The sequence below is a fragment of the Melospiza melodia genome, chromosome Z (assembly GCF_035770615.1).
Source record: "Melospiza melodia melodia isolate bMelMel2 chromosome Z, bMelMel2.pri, whole genome shotgun sequence".
NCBI classification, from domain to species: Eukaryota; Metazoa; Chordata; class Aves; order Passeriformes; family Passerellidae; genus Melospiza; species Melospiza melodia.
This window is the reverse complement of record NC_086226.1, coordinates 46,140,586-46,158,818: the sequence shown is the minus strand read 5'-3', so window position 1 is coordinate 46,158,818 and position 18,233 is coordinate 46,140,586. Positions and strand designations below refer to the sequence as shown.

Sequence of the window (18,233 nt, the reverse complement as noted above, 5' to 3'; positions counted from 1 at the left end):
CAAATTCAGACTTTCTGTTTTCTGTGAAACATCCAGAAAGGTCAAGATACCAAAGACAGAAAGACAAGAAATAAAAGTACAGTACTTATCAACTCTGCATTTTAACATTAAGCTATGTGAGTGTCTGTGTGTATATTCTGTTATGTTCAGAAAAATACAGCATATATTCTTGATTCCTACAGGTGTGAAAAAATAGGGTTCAAAATCACATCAACAGGAAAATGTTGCAATTGTAGTAAAGCATTTATTTATTTTAAAACATTATTACATTGCTAGAACATTATTTCAAAATAAAAGCCATAATATATTCATTCAAAACTAGGCTGTTAAGCATATATATTTAAATTCTAATTTTCATACACACAGTGAAAGAAATTTATATTTTACAAGTAGCAATTTTTAATAGACTTATGAAAAATATGTTTAAAAATAACTGCCAAAATCTGTCTCTTTAAATATACAAAATACCCTTGCTGTGCTGAAGATACCTCCCTTAAAAGCCAAAAATACCTAAGTCAATAGCTGAGTCCACATCAAATCCTAGTGAAAACAGCAGTGACATAAAAATGTAAAAGCACTGTACAAAGGAAGTACAGCTTTTTTGTCTCAGTATTGTACAAATCTGGTTTTGTTTTAAAAATGTTTTACAAAAACTCCTATTCTGGAACTTAACATCCTTTCCTATGTGCAGGAAAAAGTAGGCCACTGATATTACCTCTATTTACTAAAATGTCTCCTTCTCAGAATTGTGAATCAAAGAATTCAAAGGGAATTTTACCACTTATTTCAATGAGAGCAGGACCGAAACTTCTCCTCAGCATATCATTTAGTAATCTCTCCTGGTTTACCACTGGTTTTATAACGCAAAATATTACAAATTCTTAAATACACTAACTGATGAAATCAGAACTCAAGTACTTCAGATTACGAGGCTGGTGTATGGATTAGTTCACTGTAAAACGGAGTGTTCAATTAAAAAACCCAATAGGAAATAACGCTGCATGCTTTTTAATTAAGAACCCTTTCTCTTCTCTTGCTTCCTTTAAAGTCCTTTCTGGCATTTTTTCTGGAATGAGCTTTTTAAGAAGGTGCGGTATCCTGGATCATCCACATATTCATTCTTAAAGCGAGAACTCAATACTCTCTGCCTTTTCTTCTCTCCCAAGATAATATCTGCTCCATAAAATGTGTCTTCAAATCTCATGTCAGAAGCTGTAGACTAAAACCAGACATTAATTACACATACATACAATTTTTATCTTTCCGTATTTTGCATGTCCTATTCTGCATAAAATTCTCTATGTCTGTAGTGTTCATTGGAAACACGTAAATAACATCTGTTGTTAGTCTGGATTTTATCCAGGGATCACACAGTCATGATAATTCTAGGTGAATTATCATGAAATTTTCATGAAAGAAAACAGTGACATGGAAGTGATGCAACTGTTGGGCAGGTTTGATCCTAGCAGCATCATGTAATATTCACCACCTTGTATTATTCAGGAAAGTTTTAAATGCAAGGTACTATGTCATGGATGCCTGAAAAGAAGGCTGGGCACTGCCTAATTTGCAAAGAATCAGGGTCACAGTTTGGTCACCCGTCACCAAATTTACACCAGTTGGAAATCCCCACTAACAAAGCAGTGGAACAACAAACAACAAGCCATTTGGGTAGAATCAGAGGCAAAATATTTTGGACCAACTTACACTGCTGGAGTCATGGAAGAACTCCCAAGATTAAGTAAAACATCATTTAGAATAAACTGGTGTCTTTTACTTCAATAGACAGAAACAGGATCATAGGCCATCTTTAACTTACACTATGTTCAGCACGAGGAGGGGAAGGAGCTGTTTGGCATGGCTTGAGGACTGACCTGTATATTTCTAAAATTGAAGGCACTAGTAAAAAGTCATGCAGAAGTCTCAATAACTGTTGTGGTGCTTTTTAGTCAGCTGGCCAAATTTAATGATTTAAATCTATAGTTAACTCCTTAATGAAGTTAATATGCATATAAATAAAAAGACATTGATTTCTAAAAAATAAATTTTAAAAACAATATAATAAACTCCATTGCTATTATTCTCACTACTACCCTGCATTCTAAAGAAAAAAAGTCAAGGTATGCTTTCCAAGTATAATAAAAAGCCCCATTAGATGGTTCTTTTAACATTTTCCAAGACATCTATCTTAACCCTAGTCAGGACACTGAAATATTTGTGCATTTATCCCAAATTCACTTACATAAAGGTTTCTTGACCTAGAATATTTGACCAGTGCACTTTACATCAGAAAAAAATGTCTTAAGACAGGTAAAAACAGTCATCCCCTCCAACAAATGTACAGAAGTACTTTCCCTTTTCAACCGCTATGAGTTACACTCTCTGTGAGGTTCAACACTTTCCCACTAGGCATACATACATAAAAATGTAGCTGGTGGATGTTGTTTGAAACAGCAGGAAACTTAAAAAAAAGCAGCAAAGATTTGGTTTTAAACCAAAGACTAGTGAAATGCTGATAAATCCTGCCAGCAACATTAATGAGTTTTGATCAGTTATATGGTTTCTTACAAGAAGTTAATTGTCTTTTTATTAAATTAAGGCTTTTAAAATCACAAAGCTCTGAGAAGCTGGAAAGTTTCTAAAAAACATTATCTGTTATAAGTAAACTGAAAGAACAGAATGTCTGTCAAGTTAAATGTTTACTAACTTGGTCATTCCTCATCCGACAGACCAAGCAAACACCATGTCCCTTTTATGAGAAAAGAATTATGTCTGACAACAGCATTTGCCTGTACTGGAAGAACAACTAACCATCTCACTAGCAAATGGAGAGACGATTGGGCTGATTTAGCCACTCTGAAGAGCACATGCTTCACAAAACATGAGTCTGTTTAAACCGAAAATCCAAAATAAATCCTAGTACAGTGTTACTGGTCTTTTGAGCATATACACATATTACAAAGTTAACATAGGCAAATACTCACTAAACGTGCTTTTACTCTCTTAGGAAGCTCTTCATCCAGTGTATATATTTCTTCTCTCTTCATTACTATTTGAGAACCATCTTCAAACTCCACCTAATTGAAAAAAAAAAAAGAGAATTTGAAAATAAAATAATAATTACCTCTTGCAGGAAGTTCCTGGAAATATTTCCATATGAAAATATATATGTAAGCAAAGAAGACATATACAGACATTTTGCTATCTGTTTTAGCACAAAATTAGGCTGAAACATAAAAAATATTATTTCCTCAGAATTGCAACATATACTTCATTGGAAATAATATCTAAGCAAAAGACTTCAAAATCAGCACTGACACATATATAAGGAAGTAAAAGTTTTTAGATTAGGAATGCTGAACAGTAACAAGACAGGCAACATTAGTTTGCAGGAGTGACATATTAAAATGTCCTTGTGTCATTTTTATTTGTCTCTAATTCTTAACTTGCTTCTGATAAATAAAAAATTAATTTTAACATCCTGTGATTCAAGGTTGAGGAAGACCATGTCAAAAGAAAGTGTGAGTGACAACTAAGGAAATACCAGTTAACAGAATTTTATTGAATCTGATGGAATTTCTTTTAAATGCTCTGTTCAGAAGATGAAAAGCTTTATCATGCTTAGGTTTAGATTTAATCCAATATGAACCCTGTTAGCAGAAAATGAGAAAGGAAATGTAACTAGGTGTGAGGAATGTTAAAATGCTGAGGCTTTGAAGCATTTAAGCTTTTTCAGTAGCTGCTGATTTTTTCCTCTAGTTTAGTACTTCATCTAACAGTTGTGAACTTCAGCTATTATCTGTGACTGCAGTTTAGCTCCCACAAAAATGCTAATTTAAATTTTGGTATAAAAATTAGAAGTCCCATTGTACATCCTCAGGTAATTTAATGAGACTATGTGAATGACAGCAGCACACTGGACTAGAAGAATAAGCACATATATCAAACATAGGAGAATACTGACTTATCAAAAGTATTATTACAGATACAAATGAACAATCATGCATTTGAATTTGTAAATGGACTGTGTTTTTTTCAAATTAAAAGCTTGCTGTAGCTGAGTATGTCAGATTGATATGTGAACAGATGAAAAATCCATATATCCATTCTCAAAAGCCAGGATACAGACTATGATCTATTAACTTCCTTAAAACCAATTTTTCCACTGCAACTAATAGGGCTGCACAAATCTGGAATGCATTTAAAATGCATAGAGGACACAAATGGATAATAAAATCACAAGAGTCATCCTTACTCCTTTCTGCTCCTGTTACTAACCCCATAAGCCTACTCTGTTAGCAGTATGTCAGAGGAACTTAAAGGTCAATTTGCCTTAAGCTTGTTTAATTAAATGATGGCAATCCAGGGTGCAAGAACAGTCTTTCTGCTATTCCTGCTCCTTCCTGCACAATGCATTTGGTAATATTTTTGCATATTACAGTTGGTAATAATGTTTTTTGCATCCCTGGTGAAAAAACTGGGTAGGAGATTGACATTCCATGTGATAAGAAAATCTCTTCTTAAATGGTCAGTATATTTGTTTTTACTCACAGTATGCAGTAGGATGCAAATATTCCATACCAGAGAATGCCATGCTTGCAGTATGAACTATGTTGCACATTTAAAATGAAGAGTAAGTGGAAGTTCTTTAGGTATAATCCAGCATATCACACTGGAAATAATTTGCCTACACTTTGATAGTAAACACAAGAGCTTCTCTAAGACTTTCAATAGCATCATGATTCATGCAAAATATAAACCCACAATCCCAAATCATTCCAATTCAATTCAGATTGCAGATCCTACATTTCAAATAATCATTTTATACGGTAAGTTATTTCACTTAGATTCTGCTGCTGTACTGTGTGATGTTACGATCTTCATGAGATTTTTTCTACAAGCACATCATAAATCGAAGGAAAAACTGTCAGAAAGCAATTAATGGAGTGAATGGATAATTTAATAAACTCTAACTCAATTGTGAACCTCAATATCAGAAATCATCAAGAAATCAGCTGTAGATCACATTAATAATTTCACTTGAGCACCTGCTTCATTTGGCAGGTTTAGCTCTGCTTAGGGATTGTATAGGATACTGGCTAACAAATTAAAACTGTATGACACAAATTCTGGTGCATTTTGCCATAGCTCCTACATGCTCAAGTACTGCTGCAGTTGTTACAAATGTCTGATGAACATGACAAAAATTCACAAAATTTTTCAACTAGAACAGAGTTGCCTTATGAGATCTAAGACATCATGCAAAAGACTGGGTAAGAGAATCCCAAAGGTGCAACACAGATCACAACAGATGACAATAAACCTTTGTTTATGTGTGAGTCCTGGGAGCTTTTAGATACTGTTTAGAAAGACCAGAGTAAGAACTGGCCTTGAAGTTAATCTTGCACCCTTCCTGTCATAAACTTTTTGCAATCTGTGGCGGCTACAGGCAGCCTCCTCTCTCATCCTGAAGACGAAATACTTGCTTGTCTCTACAGTTCTATGTATTGCAATATGGGCTCCCTCTAATCTTTAAACTCTGTAATTTCCCACCATTATACAGATTGTTAGAAGTAATTTAGCTGAGGAACTCTGAATCTTGCTGAGCGTCCACATGCTTATCCATTTTCTTTAAACAAAACTAATTTCATCATGTTGTTCAAGAGGTCTAAAATAAAACGTTTGTATTGACTACATCAAATTCCTTCAAATATGAAAGACAACAACATTCATCTAATTTTCCTCACAGTATTCCTCAGAAGACTAGCTGCTCAAAAGATAAACAATTTGAAGATAAATGTTACTACAGAAAAATAATCTTCATACTTTATAAAAAACTTTCAACCTTCTCAACATAATACAGCTGCTAAATATAAGGGACGAGGTAAGATTTAGAGACTAGTTCAAGACTTTAGGCATTTGAGTGCTTGAATTCGATTGCAAGTCATTGGAAAAGTGAGAAGGTCAATGCAACAAGTAATTTGGTTTCCCTGTGCCTTAATTTATCTAGAGATATAACCGTAAATTTGCCATTTTGGTACAGTAATGTGAGGCCTCCTGATGAAAAGAGTTACATAAGTGAAAATTATTACATATATATAAAAGAAATGGATCTAGATTCTCATTCTTTCAGAAGCGCTATTATTATTGTGATTGTTTTATTGCAGTTTCTACCATTCACCTGGGTAATCAAAGCTGCTGACTGATTTTTCTCAAAGGCAAGCTCAAAAAATCCAGTAATTGTTAGTCTGAAATCAGAAGTCAGCTTTTTAGCTTTGCCTTCAGTGTTCAGTTCCCTTTTGCCTTTGCTGAGGATAAAATGCTCCTTAGATTAACTAATGAAAAAATGCCTCAGACAAATGAATGTTACATTTTTCTTCCTAGTGTCTCCCCTTCCAACCTTTTATGAAATGCCTCAGGTTCATTGCAGGCTCATACAATACTTAATTTTATGTCATTAATTGTACAATTAGCTGTGAACTTACAAAATGAAAGCAAACAACCTGCAGAAAATAACAAATGTCATCTTTCAATCTTAATGTTCCACCTGTTTACCTGAGTTCTTAAAGAAAGCAAGTAATTTTCTGGATTTTGTAAGACCAAGTGAAATCTCTCTCCCAAACAGTGCACAGCACTTGTTACCACGTTAGAAAGTTTTACATATTAGTTAAAGTGTGGTAGCAGTTACAATAAGAATTCACGTTCCAGCCTTTCTAGTCTTCCTTTCCAAGTGTGGCTGGCCACTCCAATGCTAGAGCCAAATGAGCAATTTACAATAAAGACATCCTAGCAAGCGCATGGTAATAAACATAGATACTCACCTGATACATGTGAGCTGTATTTGTTCCCAGGTACTTTGCACCATACAGTTTTCCATCAGGCCATTTCACTTGGACAACCTCTCCCTCTGCAGGTGGACCCAGCCTTAGGCAATCTCTGCTCTATTTACAAAGAAGATGGATTCTCAAATCAGTGAGTGAGCCACTGCACTGAAATTACCAGTAAGATGCTTTTACAACTTGGTAATTGGAAAAGATTTATTACCATGCATGTTTCAAGTTTTATAATCCTGCTAACAGCCTAATGCTAATGTTAGCCCTTATGAAAATTAAATACTGACCAGAGAAACACTCTTTACAGCTTGATGCTGCATTGGCAAGACAACATACACATAAATCAGATAGCTATCAGCAACTATGATACACTTTGACCAAAATTAATTTCTAACACACACTGAAAATAAGGATCACTAAAGTGCAATTGCATATGTGCAAATGCTTTCTCTTTTACATATGCAAGTAGTTCATATTTCGTTAACCGCAGCACATTTTTTGCTGGATTCTATCTTTGCTGACGGACACATACATGGATCGAACCATAAATGGTGAGAATGTTAGTGAGCTTTTTGCTTAGCTGATGGAGAAACAATAAAAGAATCCAAATGCTTGTGAAAAAAAATTGGGGGAAAATATTTTTTTCTGCAGAATATAAAGCACTTTTGTTCCAATGGTTTGGTCAACTTTTGTGCCTGACTTGTTGAGCACATCAGAGCATCATTTCATATCAGCTGCAACATGTTCTTCCCATATGTCTCAGTATGACCTACATGACTCATTTTCAGAGCACGCCAACCACACACTTGTAACAGCAGCTGCTCACATGAGGAAAAAAGAAAAGGACTCAAAAATGATGTGGCACATCTGGGCCCATCAATTCTCTGTTCAAATCCTCACTCCAACAAAGGCATCTCTCCTTCATAGTGACTACATCAAAAGACCTGTAATGTAAATTACTGCTGACCGAGTGGTATTCTCCTGGGTGTGAGAGGACTTAGTGACCACTGAGCTCATAAATGGCCTACAGTGGGAAGAGAGAAGATAAAGACAAGGACACAGGTATAAGGACTCAGTGACCTGGTACTATCTCAGGTTGCCACAATACTATCACCGTTTTCTTAGATTTACATAGAATAACTTAGAAAAATATTTCTATTTTGAGTTGAACAATTCACTTCCAACAGAGGCCAATGATCATCATGACAAAGAACTCAAAATTTGGGAGCAAAAATGCACTCCAGTGATCCTCACTTGGACATTATCTTGATGTAATATCATTCTAGCCAAATCCAACCTTTATAAACTGATTTTAATCACACGTATCTTAATCCATGAGTTTGATTCAACATGGGATAAAAGAAATTAAAAGCTGGATTTTCACATAAACACCTTCCTACATGACAATGCTGTCTCTGTCACCCCTCAGGTGTTTTGCAAAGGCTTTAAAATATAGCCTCTGTGTTTGCCCAGAAAAGGTTGCTATGATAACCACAGAAAGATATATCCTTTCAACATCAACACACAGTTGGAGTAGGTGGAATTACTGTATTACCCTTCCTAATACTTTCAGGAGAGGCAGGAGGAAAGGATGGCTGCTGAAGTAGAATAGTTATGACTTTGCAGGGGACAGGGATTACTAAATGCTATCATGGCTCTGACTATAAATTAAATTAGACTGTATTCTTAGTTGTTCTCTTCTTACTGATGACTGTCAAAGTGGTTATTGTCATTATGATGTTTCTTCCGCTATCTATTTATTGCAAAAGTACAAAAAAGGAGTCTTGGCTATGTGTCTTGAAATGAACTTTTAAAATGCATCATGGAATGGAATAAATTTCCTGGAAACAAACAATCTAACAACAATGTCAAGCCTAACATTAATTTTCCAAGAACAAAAGCCCAGCATGAATTACTCCCTTTGCAACTTCCACAAGAAAAAATATCTCACAGACTCTAGGATTGCTAATGGAATTGCTCATTTGGAAAATTGAGTCCTCATGCAAATAACCAGACAAATGACAACCTCATTCTTCATGTATCATCACAATATCTTAGTCTATGGAACAATATTTGGTAAATTGGTACTAGTTTTTATTAATTCCTACCAGAGCCCCTACTTTTTATTTTCATAGGATCATAACCATTTGAGATTCTCTTTTTACTACACAAATAATTTTTACAATTTTCTTTCTTGGGAATGATAAGACCCATTTCTTAGATTGACAAAATGGCAAAAATGCAACCTCACTTTTTTCTCATATAACAAGAAGTCAGACAGCATATGGTTGGTATAGCAATCCTTCAACATCCCCATACCAGCTGTAAATAAGATAGAGTGGGCTCCATCTACATTCAGCTTATAAACCATGCACATTTCCCATAAAATTACATAAAATATTTCCATCTTTATAGAAATGGACAAATCATGGCCATCTGTACTGAAAATACAATTCACTTATATGTCCAGTTCCACATTCCTGCTGTTGCAGAGCTCAGAGCTCCAACTCCAACCATGACTAGCTGTCCCTAAAGATGAATACTTCAAGGCCTCCCTGGACCATTAATCCAAGCATTCAACAACTCTCACAACGAAAGAGTATTTTCCTGTGTTGAGGAATTTCCTGTATTTCAGTTGGTACCTGATGTCTTTCTTCCTGTCATTCTGCATCACCCAGAAGTGTCTGGCTTTATCCTTTTTACTTCCCACATCACATGTTGACATATTTGGATGAGATCCTTCTGAGTCTACTGCTCTCCTGAACAGTCCCAGCTATGTCAGTTTCCTCATATCACAGATGCTACACTTCCTCCATCACTTTCATATCCTTTTACCATATTTGTTCCTCTATGTCCACACCCTTCTTATACAGGTAAGACCATAATTAGACACATTACTGCAGATATGGTCTCCACAGTGTTAGGTTTACAGCTATTCAAAGAGACACTTCAAGTGCATAACCTGTAAGTAATAATAATAATTCTGAATGTTTTCTTGTTTATTAAAGGTAGTACTTTCTGAGTTTAGAAACATTTATTTTGGAATTCATTATATACACTAAACTAAAATAGTATGCAATCTATTTGCAATAGATTTTGGAAATCCATTTTGAAATACTTGGGTTCTCTTCTATGCTGTCATGAAGGAATTCATATGCAGAGCATTGCAGATAAAGAAGACATTTCTTCTATTTTTCTTCTGACATTCTGTTGTTTTTACCAGAGAGGTTGGTTTGATTTATTAAGGCCAGACACAGAATTTGCAGGTAACAAATCCAACTGCAGTGGCAGATGATGGTTCACACAGACTAGGAACTGTGGAGTCACACTAAGAAAATATCAGGAAGATTGCACCTGAAGCATGCACTGGAATCCAGGAACTTGAAATGTTGCGATCATGACACTTGAAGAAAACATCTTCAAATACATTCAAATGCTTTCCCCTAAATTAAGGCAAAGATGTATAGATAATGTGGGTCTAAGATGAACTTACTAATATTGAGACTATTTTCCTAAGCCATTAAAAACTGATGTACCTTGGATGCCAAAAATTTCATTTCAACAATGTTTCCCTGATTATTTTGTTATTAAATCAGCTATCTCAAACTCAATATTTTTTTATTAATTGTAAGACTATAAGAGCTTTTGACTTCTTTTAGATTTCATCCAAAGGAGCCAACTGAAAACAAGTATCTACCCTCTGAACCTCTATATGGGCTTGCAGGATCAGTGTTCCTTCCACTGTAAGCCAAGCACAGGTTTGACTCCACCTGATGAACTTGAAAAGGTACCAGTCTATGAGCCCTGGTGATATGCAACCTAGAGTCCAGAGGGAACTGGCTGGTGCTTTTCCCAAGCCACTCTATCATATTTGAAAATTCAGAGTAGTCAGACAAAGTTCTTGGTGACTGTAAAAGGAAATATCTTTTCTATTTTTTAAATGAGAAGAAAGTAGAGTCAGGAAAATACAGACCTTTGAGCTTCACCTCTGTGCATGAGACGATCAAGGAACAGATTTTCCTGGAAGCCATATTAACGCACATGCAAGACAAGGAGGTGATCCAAGACAGCCAGCATGGCTTCGCTAAGGGCAAATCATGCCTGACTGATCTAGAGGCCTTCTGTGATGGTGTCCTGGTTCTGACAAGGACAGGGTAAATTTTTGCAGTAGCCAGGATGGGCCATGGATAGGGCCTGGAGGTTATTCTCTATAGCCTCATGTCATTGCTGGGCACAGGGGATGCGACTCTCTTCTGTGGAGAAGGAGTTCCTTCCAGTCAGTGTGGCACAGGAAGCTGTCTGGTACTGTCTACTGCTGGGGAGAGCACTGGTCATTGTATCTCAAAAAACTTGTTTACAAATAAGAAATGTGGCCAATATGGCATCTTTTAGGGGAGGTATAAACCCAACAGTAGACAAATATTTAAAACTGCTGCAGAAAACAATAATAATCTCATAGAAAACCACCAACACACATCTATTCAAATCCAGGGGTCCATCATATCACCTGGCTCTTGTTAATGGTTTGGATGACAGGTGATTTCACCCTAACTCAGGAGAGCATACATGAGATGTGATGACAAAGATCCCCAACTTGATCCTGCAATTGATAACTTAGACTAGTGTGCTTGCTTTCAAAGCTACTCTTTGCCTCCCCTCATACATAAACATTCTGTAAAATGTCTCCTATCAGAATGAATAATATCAATATTCAATTAGATCAGATCAGAGTGGGAGATCAGTAAACTCAGTTCTGGTATCTGTGCTCTTACAGTGAGCTTACTAGGGGAGAAAAGAATAAAACATTACAAGATAAAAAACATTTGCAATCCATAAGTAGGAAGTCTGAAGACCTTCCTCTAAAGCTAATGACTATTCCTGAGACATTTTCCTGAACATGGCTCTAAAAATTCTAAATATATAAATATATATATAAATATTTATATATTTATATATAAATATATATATTTATATATATTTAATATATATAAAACAACCTAAATATATAAAACATATATATATAATATATATATTGAGTTGTTTTATAATATATATAAAACAACTCTAAATATATAAAACAACCCCAATATAGTAAAGATTAAGATTTCTTTCCTATGCATGAAAAGAGAAGGCCAACAACTTGGAAAGATGTTGAAGAAAAAAAAATGTATGGCATACAGTTTTAAGTGTGAATATTTTCTGCAAGTGGCTCCCTCTTGAAGGTTACTCATATTGACCACTAACTCATGTGAATAAGCATAAATTTTTTTATTACTGTGTTAACGCAACTTCCTTTTTAGTGGGGCAGAGGAAGCCACAGAGGCTGCTTCTGACAAAGAAGCCCATCAGAACTTCTACTACGTCCAGCAAAGCCAATCTCTAAAGGCTGTGACGATTGACACATTGGCTGGCCCAATTAGAGAAGTTAGCAAAACCTCTCTGATGACATATTTAAGAAGGAAAGAAGGCATGCAATTCCTCTTTCTCCCTCTCCTTGGAGGGGTGGGGGAGGGCCCAGCCAGGCCATGCAGCCAGGAGCCAGCCCAGTGCTGCAAGCAGCCCCGAGACTGAGGCTATGAGCAGCCAAGGCCAGAAGCAGCTTCTGCCATCCCAATCTGTGAGCGGCCACGTGGCCAGAAAGTGCAACTGGGGTGGCGCCACGTGGTGGCTGCCATCTCAGCATGGCTCGCAATTAACTTTACTCTCTTAGCTACTTATAGCCAGCTGTGCTGCAGACAAAAGGGCAGAGCAGCGGCAGCAGCTTTTCCTTTTCAATGGCCCACATGAGGGAAGGCACTGAATGGAGCCGGCACTGCAGTGGCTGGCACAGTTCCCGCAGCTCTGGCAGGGACCATGTGACTGGCAGTGAGAAGCATGGAGAGCAATTCCCCAATGTGGACCCTGGTTGGGATCAACCTTTCAGTGCTGCAGAACTCTATAGAAACTTTCCAGTTGATACACCTTGAGAATAAATGAACCTGTGGACAGCAATTCTCTCCTGAGTCAGAAAAAAGGAAAAGGTGAAAACATGTGGGCGCAACAATATGGTGACACTAAGGTCGATGAAAAGGAGGGAGGGAGAGGAGGAGGAGCGCTCAGGTGCGCTGAGATTCTTCTGCAAGCCATGGTGAGGACTATAACACAACAAACTGTTTCCCTGTAGTTCATGAAGTGCATGAGGGGATGCAGCATTCACCTGTAGCCCACAAGAAAAAGGAGCTCGCACTGGAGTGTGTGGATGCTGAAAAGCTGTAATCTGGTGAGAGTCTGGAACAGAGAGAGAGAGAACCCTTGCTTCCAGAGATAGAGGAAGAGGACCCTTGCTTTTATACTAGAACAGCTCATCCTTAAAAACTACATCCTGTGAACTAATGGCCTAAGAAAAAAACAGTTGTTGGATAACTGCTTTGGCCATGGGAGGGTCAGGCTACTCATGAAAATTAGAACCATGTTGGAGAAATTCACAGAGAACTGTCTCCTGCAGGAAGGATCCCACAGCATAGCAAAAGAAACTCTCCCTAAGTGAACTGAAGGAAGACTTTTAGAAGTGACAGACTGACTGAAAACCACGTATTCGTCTCCCTGCACTGTTGGTGGGAAAGAAAGAAGGGCTGGGGGGGAAAGTGTGCTAAATGTTTATTTTAGTTTTCTTTATTCTCTTTTATTTCTGTCAATTAATTTTTTCTTTACACCTTTTAAGTTTTTGAGCATGTTTTGCCCTTAAAGTTTTTCCTTCACAATCCTTACCTCAAGTCATGAACACCCTTTAATTTCTGTTTTCCTCTCCTCCGCTCAACTATAGCAGAAGAGAATGAGTCAATAATTTTTCATGGGTGCACTGGCATTTAGCCAATGTCAAACCCATGACACTTATATCACTGTCTACAAACCTGAGGTTTACATTCATCAACTGGCATAAATTTAAAGTAAATTTTTATACAGGTAGAATAACCTCCTCTTTTTCTAAACCATTTAATTCTTTTGGAATGAGTTAAACAAGTTTCAAATCTACCATATCAGTAACATTCTTCCACCCTACTCCCAGGGGGATGACTCTACAAAATCCGTAACACAGAGCAGTCAACTGTCATCAAGCATTAACTAAGAAAACAAATCCAGCTGGCACCTTTTTCTTCAGGAGTGTTTTAACTGAGCAATCCCAATCCTGTGAACAACCTCAGGAGCTACTGTTTTATCTTCCTCAATACTAATAGAACTGTTTATCTATTTAACTGGCAGACACTGTACTGAGCTTTGTTATTTTTCAAATTATTCTGGTTTAGACTGTATTCAAAATAAATTATTTTTGTTTGCTTAAATTGTATTCAAATTACGGTATTTTCTCAGTGTCACCTAACAAACATTTCTGCGTCACCTTGACACTCCTGGCTTTCACTTCCTGATTTGCTTTGTTTCAAAAACAAGATACAAAATGCTCCACTGTTTATTGAAATTGTTGTCAAATACCACTGATGGTATAATTGACATAAACAATGCAGGTTAGAAGTGGTTAAGTGTGACTCTTGCAATAGGTTTTGTGAACTAGTATGTACTTCTAATCTGTTTTTTGCTGTATGGCATTGTAAACACAGCAAGAAAATAAAATATACAGAAATTTAATAAATTATTTTACTTAATGGTAATGGATTAGAATAAAAATACATAGAGCCTGACTGGGATTATTTTTCCTGAGATGCTATCAGTTTAAAGATAGTTGAAATGTTAGCTCAAACATGGTATTTGTAACAATTATTTTAGCTGAATGTATTTCTCATCTTTCAAAGTCACTCATTATTTCTGTATCATATGACACCGTAACCATCTAGGAAGACATATTTCAATCACTCGACAGCAGTTTTCCAGAAAGACTGTGTAAGAATCCAGTTCATAGTGCTGCCACAGCTTTCTGTATTAGAAAGTTCTTCCAACTTTCCAACAGTATGTTCTTGTCCATGCAGTCAAGCAAGATGTAATGGCAAAAGGCAGAGGTAAGCAGAAGCTTGGCATCAGCCCCACAGTATGCCTGGTGAAAGAGATCCTTTCTGTATTGTTCCACCCCTGCTGCAGAGGGGCCATGGCACAATATTTTAATCCTCCTCCTGGCGGATTGAAAGCTCATAATCTAGCCCTGAGGTTACAAAGATCAAAGAGAAGCAGATATTAAAAAGACTGACTAGAGAAAACTCAGATTCTGTAATTGCACTAAACTTGACTTTTCTATCTATCTACATATTATTTTTACTCTAAATCATGCTGTGTTCATAAATTTATACATATTGTTAGAATCAATCAGAGACACAGAAATTGTTCATTTTCTGTCATCCCCTGCATTTCCTAAATATCTAAGAATAGTTCAAACCTTACTGTTAGTCTATCTAACCACAGTTTGCACAGAGAAAGCCATTGTATTGACTTTTATCCTAGAAATGTCATGGTTTCTGAAAAATAACTTTAAATTAATGCACAGTCTCCAAAACACCGAAAACCTCTGTCCTCTTCTATTTGAGACACTGAAATGCACTTTACAGCAAACTGCATTCATAACACATTAATTTAAATTTAAAATAAATTAGTATTCTTCTGTTAATCACAAAATTATCAGTAACTTCTCACAACACAGACAAAACACACTAACTACATCTGATTTTCACTGGTAAGACTTAAAGTGGGTTTCTAGTCCCTAGATTTTAAACATGAAAAAGTAAGAAAAAATCCCAGCCTGATTATTTGGCTTTTGCACAGACACAGTCTTCATGGTTACTCCGGCTGAACTGCAGGATTAGCTATTATATTTTCCCCTTAAATTAGGATCTGGGTTAAATTTACTACCCCACCTCATTGCTACTAGGGTACACATAATGAGATAGTGCTCCCTGTACCACCAACAGAAACCAGATGAAGATGGTTCAGCATGAAGGAGTGCAGAAGCAAGCACAAGGTTGCCATAACATCAGGAAACGGCCTTTCCAAGGCCATTCTGTAAAAGAACTTCATCCAAATTTTCTTATCTGACTACATTCCTTAAGCTAATATTAATTTTCAACACGAATGCTAGTGATTAAGCTTCCACAGTCCTGCACACAGGTGATTGTTTCATAAAAGGAGCATGACAAATGCAATTACAACCAATACCTCCAATTTAGAAAAGCTGACCATACAGAAAAATACCACATCACAACTCCAAACACTGAATATACCTACCAACACCATTAAAGTGCAAGTGAAGAAACAAATTGTGGAAAATCTCTGAAACATCCACTAATCTCAAGAGACTGCCAAACTGTTTTTCCTTCCAAAGCTGATAGGATATACTAGTTGATGCAAATTTTTAGCAACACAAAATTAGGTCTCATATGTTCCAAGACAATTTGAATGGAAAGGAGAGTGGTAGCTAATTTGTCACAGTCAGATTTTTATCTGAACAGGAACAGCAATTTACACAGTGCATTAGCATTTGAAAGAGAAGGCCTGATTCCCAGGAGTGCCGTTCCGGGCTTGAATTGATATAAATTCAGTGAAATCACGAGATTAACAGAATAGTTACTGTAATTCAACAAATTTAGCTTTGAATCACGAAATGGAGTATAAAAATACTTTAAATTGACGTATAATATGTTGTCTTTAAAATATTACTGAATGTTCTCCTACAAAGTGAATATATGCTTTTACAAAAGAAAACTGGAATATAAATGGGACCATGCATTCTCACATAAATCTAAAAAATTCTTATTTTCTATCCAGCCCAGAAAGTTATTATTTTAACCATTGCATTGCCTTTCAGTGAAGTGTTAATAATATAAATTCATGCATAATGCTAATTGATGGACACAGTTTCCCAGAAGACAACAACTCAAACTACTGCAGAATGCAACTTAGGATGTCCAGGGTGGTACTCGACATTGCAGTAAGGCACAGAAGAGAGGACACTAAAGGGTACAATACACTCTTACGGGACAAAACTGAGTGTCAGCAGTAGGAAGCTGAAGTTGCCAAGGACACCCAGATGTCTAATTAGCTATGAGGAACAAGGGATCTGCAGTGCAGCAGAAAATCCTATCTTATGCTTACACCAAAGTCAGATGAGACTGAACACTACAGTAGTGCCTCCTATGCTGCTCCTTGTAAATCCGTTACAGTTGGACGAGTACAAAGACCAGCTCATGTGCTGCTCCTGCCCACTCCTTAGGATGCAACACAGACACGAAAGAAAATATGAGTCTGCCAAGACTTCCTCCACTGACCTCCTATAAGCCTGGTAATAACCTTCTTCTGCACTACAGTATTGTAAACTAACAGATGAAAAATTTCTACAATTCCTGGATTTCCTCAGAAAAGAGGTGGGAGGTGAAAAAACACTCCTATCCCAATCCCAGCAGTCCCACCTTACCTCAAAGATTCCTGTGCAAATTCTAGTGATTTCACCATGCTCTATAGGCTCATCACAGCTGTACTCATTGTGGTCCCAGGCAAGGGCACACATTGCCTTTGCAAGCGCAAGAAATGTTGCAATATATTTCTTTCTCTCACCTGCCTCACTGCAAAGTCAGCCATCTTATCATGAACTGCAAAGTAATGATTTATCTTCCATTTTGTTTCTCCTACAAGGCATTATGCATTACCTCTCCTGTGAGGCATTAACTTCAACGCATCTAACACCATTATTGTTAGGATCCATAAAGCATTTCATCATAAAAGGGAAAGGCTACTCTACAAGGAAATGGTACAAAGATAATACTTCTATTTGAGGCTTTAATTTGCCTATTAGCTGTTCAATATTCATTTTTTATGCTTATCTATTAAGTTGCCTGTCTCCCTGCTATAATAGGAAAAAATAAAGCAAGAGCAACAGAAAAATTATTCGTATTCTCCATAATAAAATGAAAGTGACTCACCTAAATCAAGAGTCATAGTACTGTACAACAAGTTTTAGATTAAAATAAGACTACTACATCTGTTGATGCTTTGTAGTTTCAAGAGTTAAATAATGGAATAAAATCATTTAATCTGCAGCCTTCGACCTTAGTTTTTGGTTTTGAAATAGCTTGATTTTAACTTTTTCAAAACAGGAATTAATTTTTATTAGTATCCAGAAGACGCAAACAATTATTCACATGTAAAAACCATACCATTCTGTGTATCAGCATTTGTAAATCTAGTGAAAAGTTCACAACTACAAAAATGTGTTAAAATAAATTTTCTCTGTTCACAAAGTAAATTCTTCATAACATATATAAATATTAAAATTGTTGGAGTATTTCACAGAACAAGAATGTAAAATCCTATACAATCTCTACAAATCCATCAAGCCAGAAAAAGAAACCTAAGTTTTTTCTGAAATATGTAATGCAGCTCTCAAATTTGCTTTCCAAAATTTTTCAGAATTACTAGTCAATGATCAAA

The 18,233-nt window shown here is 36.4% G+C and overlaps 1 protein-coding gene across 3 annotated transcripts in view; it reads right to left on the bottom strand.

Moving 5' to 3' along the window:
* Positions 1–224: 224 nt before the first annotated feature.
* Positions 225–18,233, bottom strand: part of KDM4C (lysine demethylase 4C) — a 251,585-nt gene continuing 233,576 nt past the window's right edge. For all 3 annotated transcript variants that reach the window (XM_063179660.1, XM_063179661.1, XM_063179662.1), the window contains 3 exons: positions 6,822–6,941; positions 2,985–3,077; positions 225–1,219 (listed from right to left, as the gene is read on the bottom strand). In XM_063179660.1, the coding sequence (XP_063035730.1) occupies positions 1,043–1,219; positions 2,985–3,077; positions 6,822–6,941 (390 nt within the window). In that variant the 3' untranslated portion in view covers positions 225–1,042. The remainder of the gene's footprint in view (positions 1,220–2,984; positions 3,078–6,821; positions 6,942–18,233) is intronic.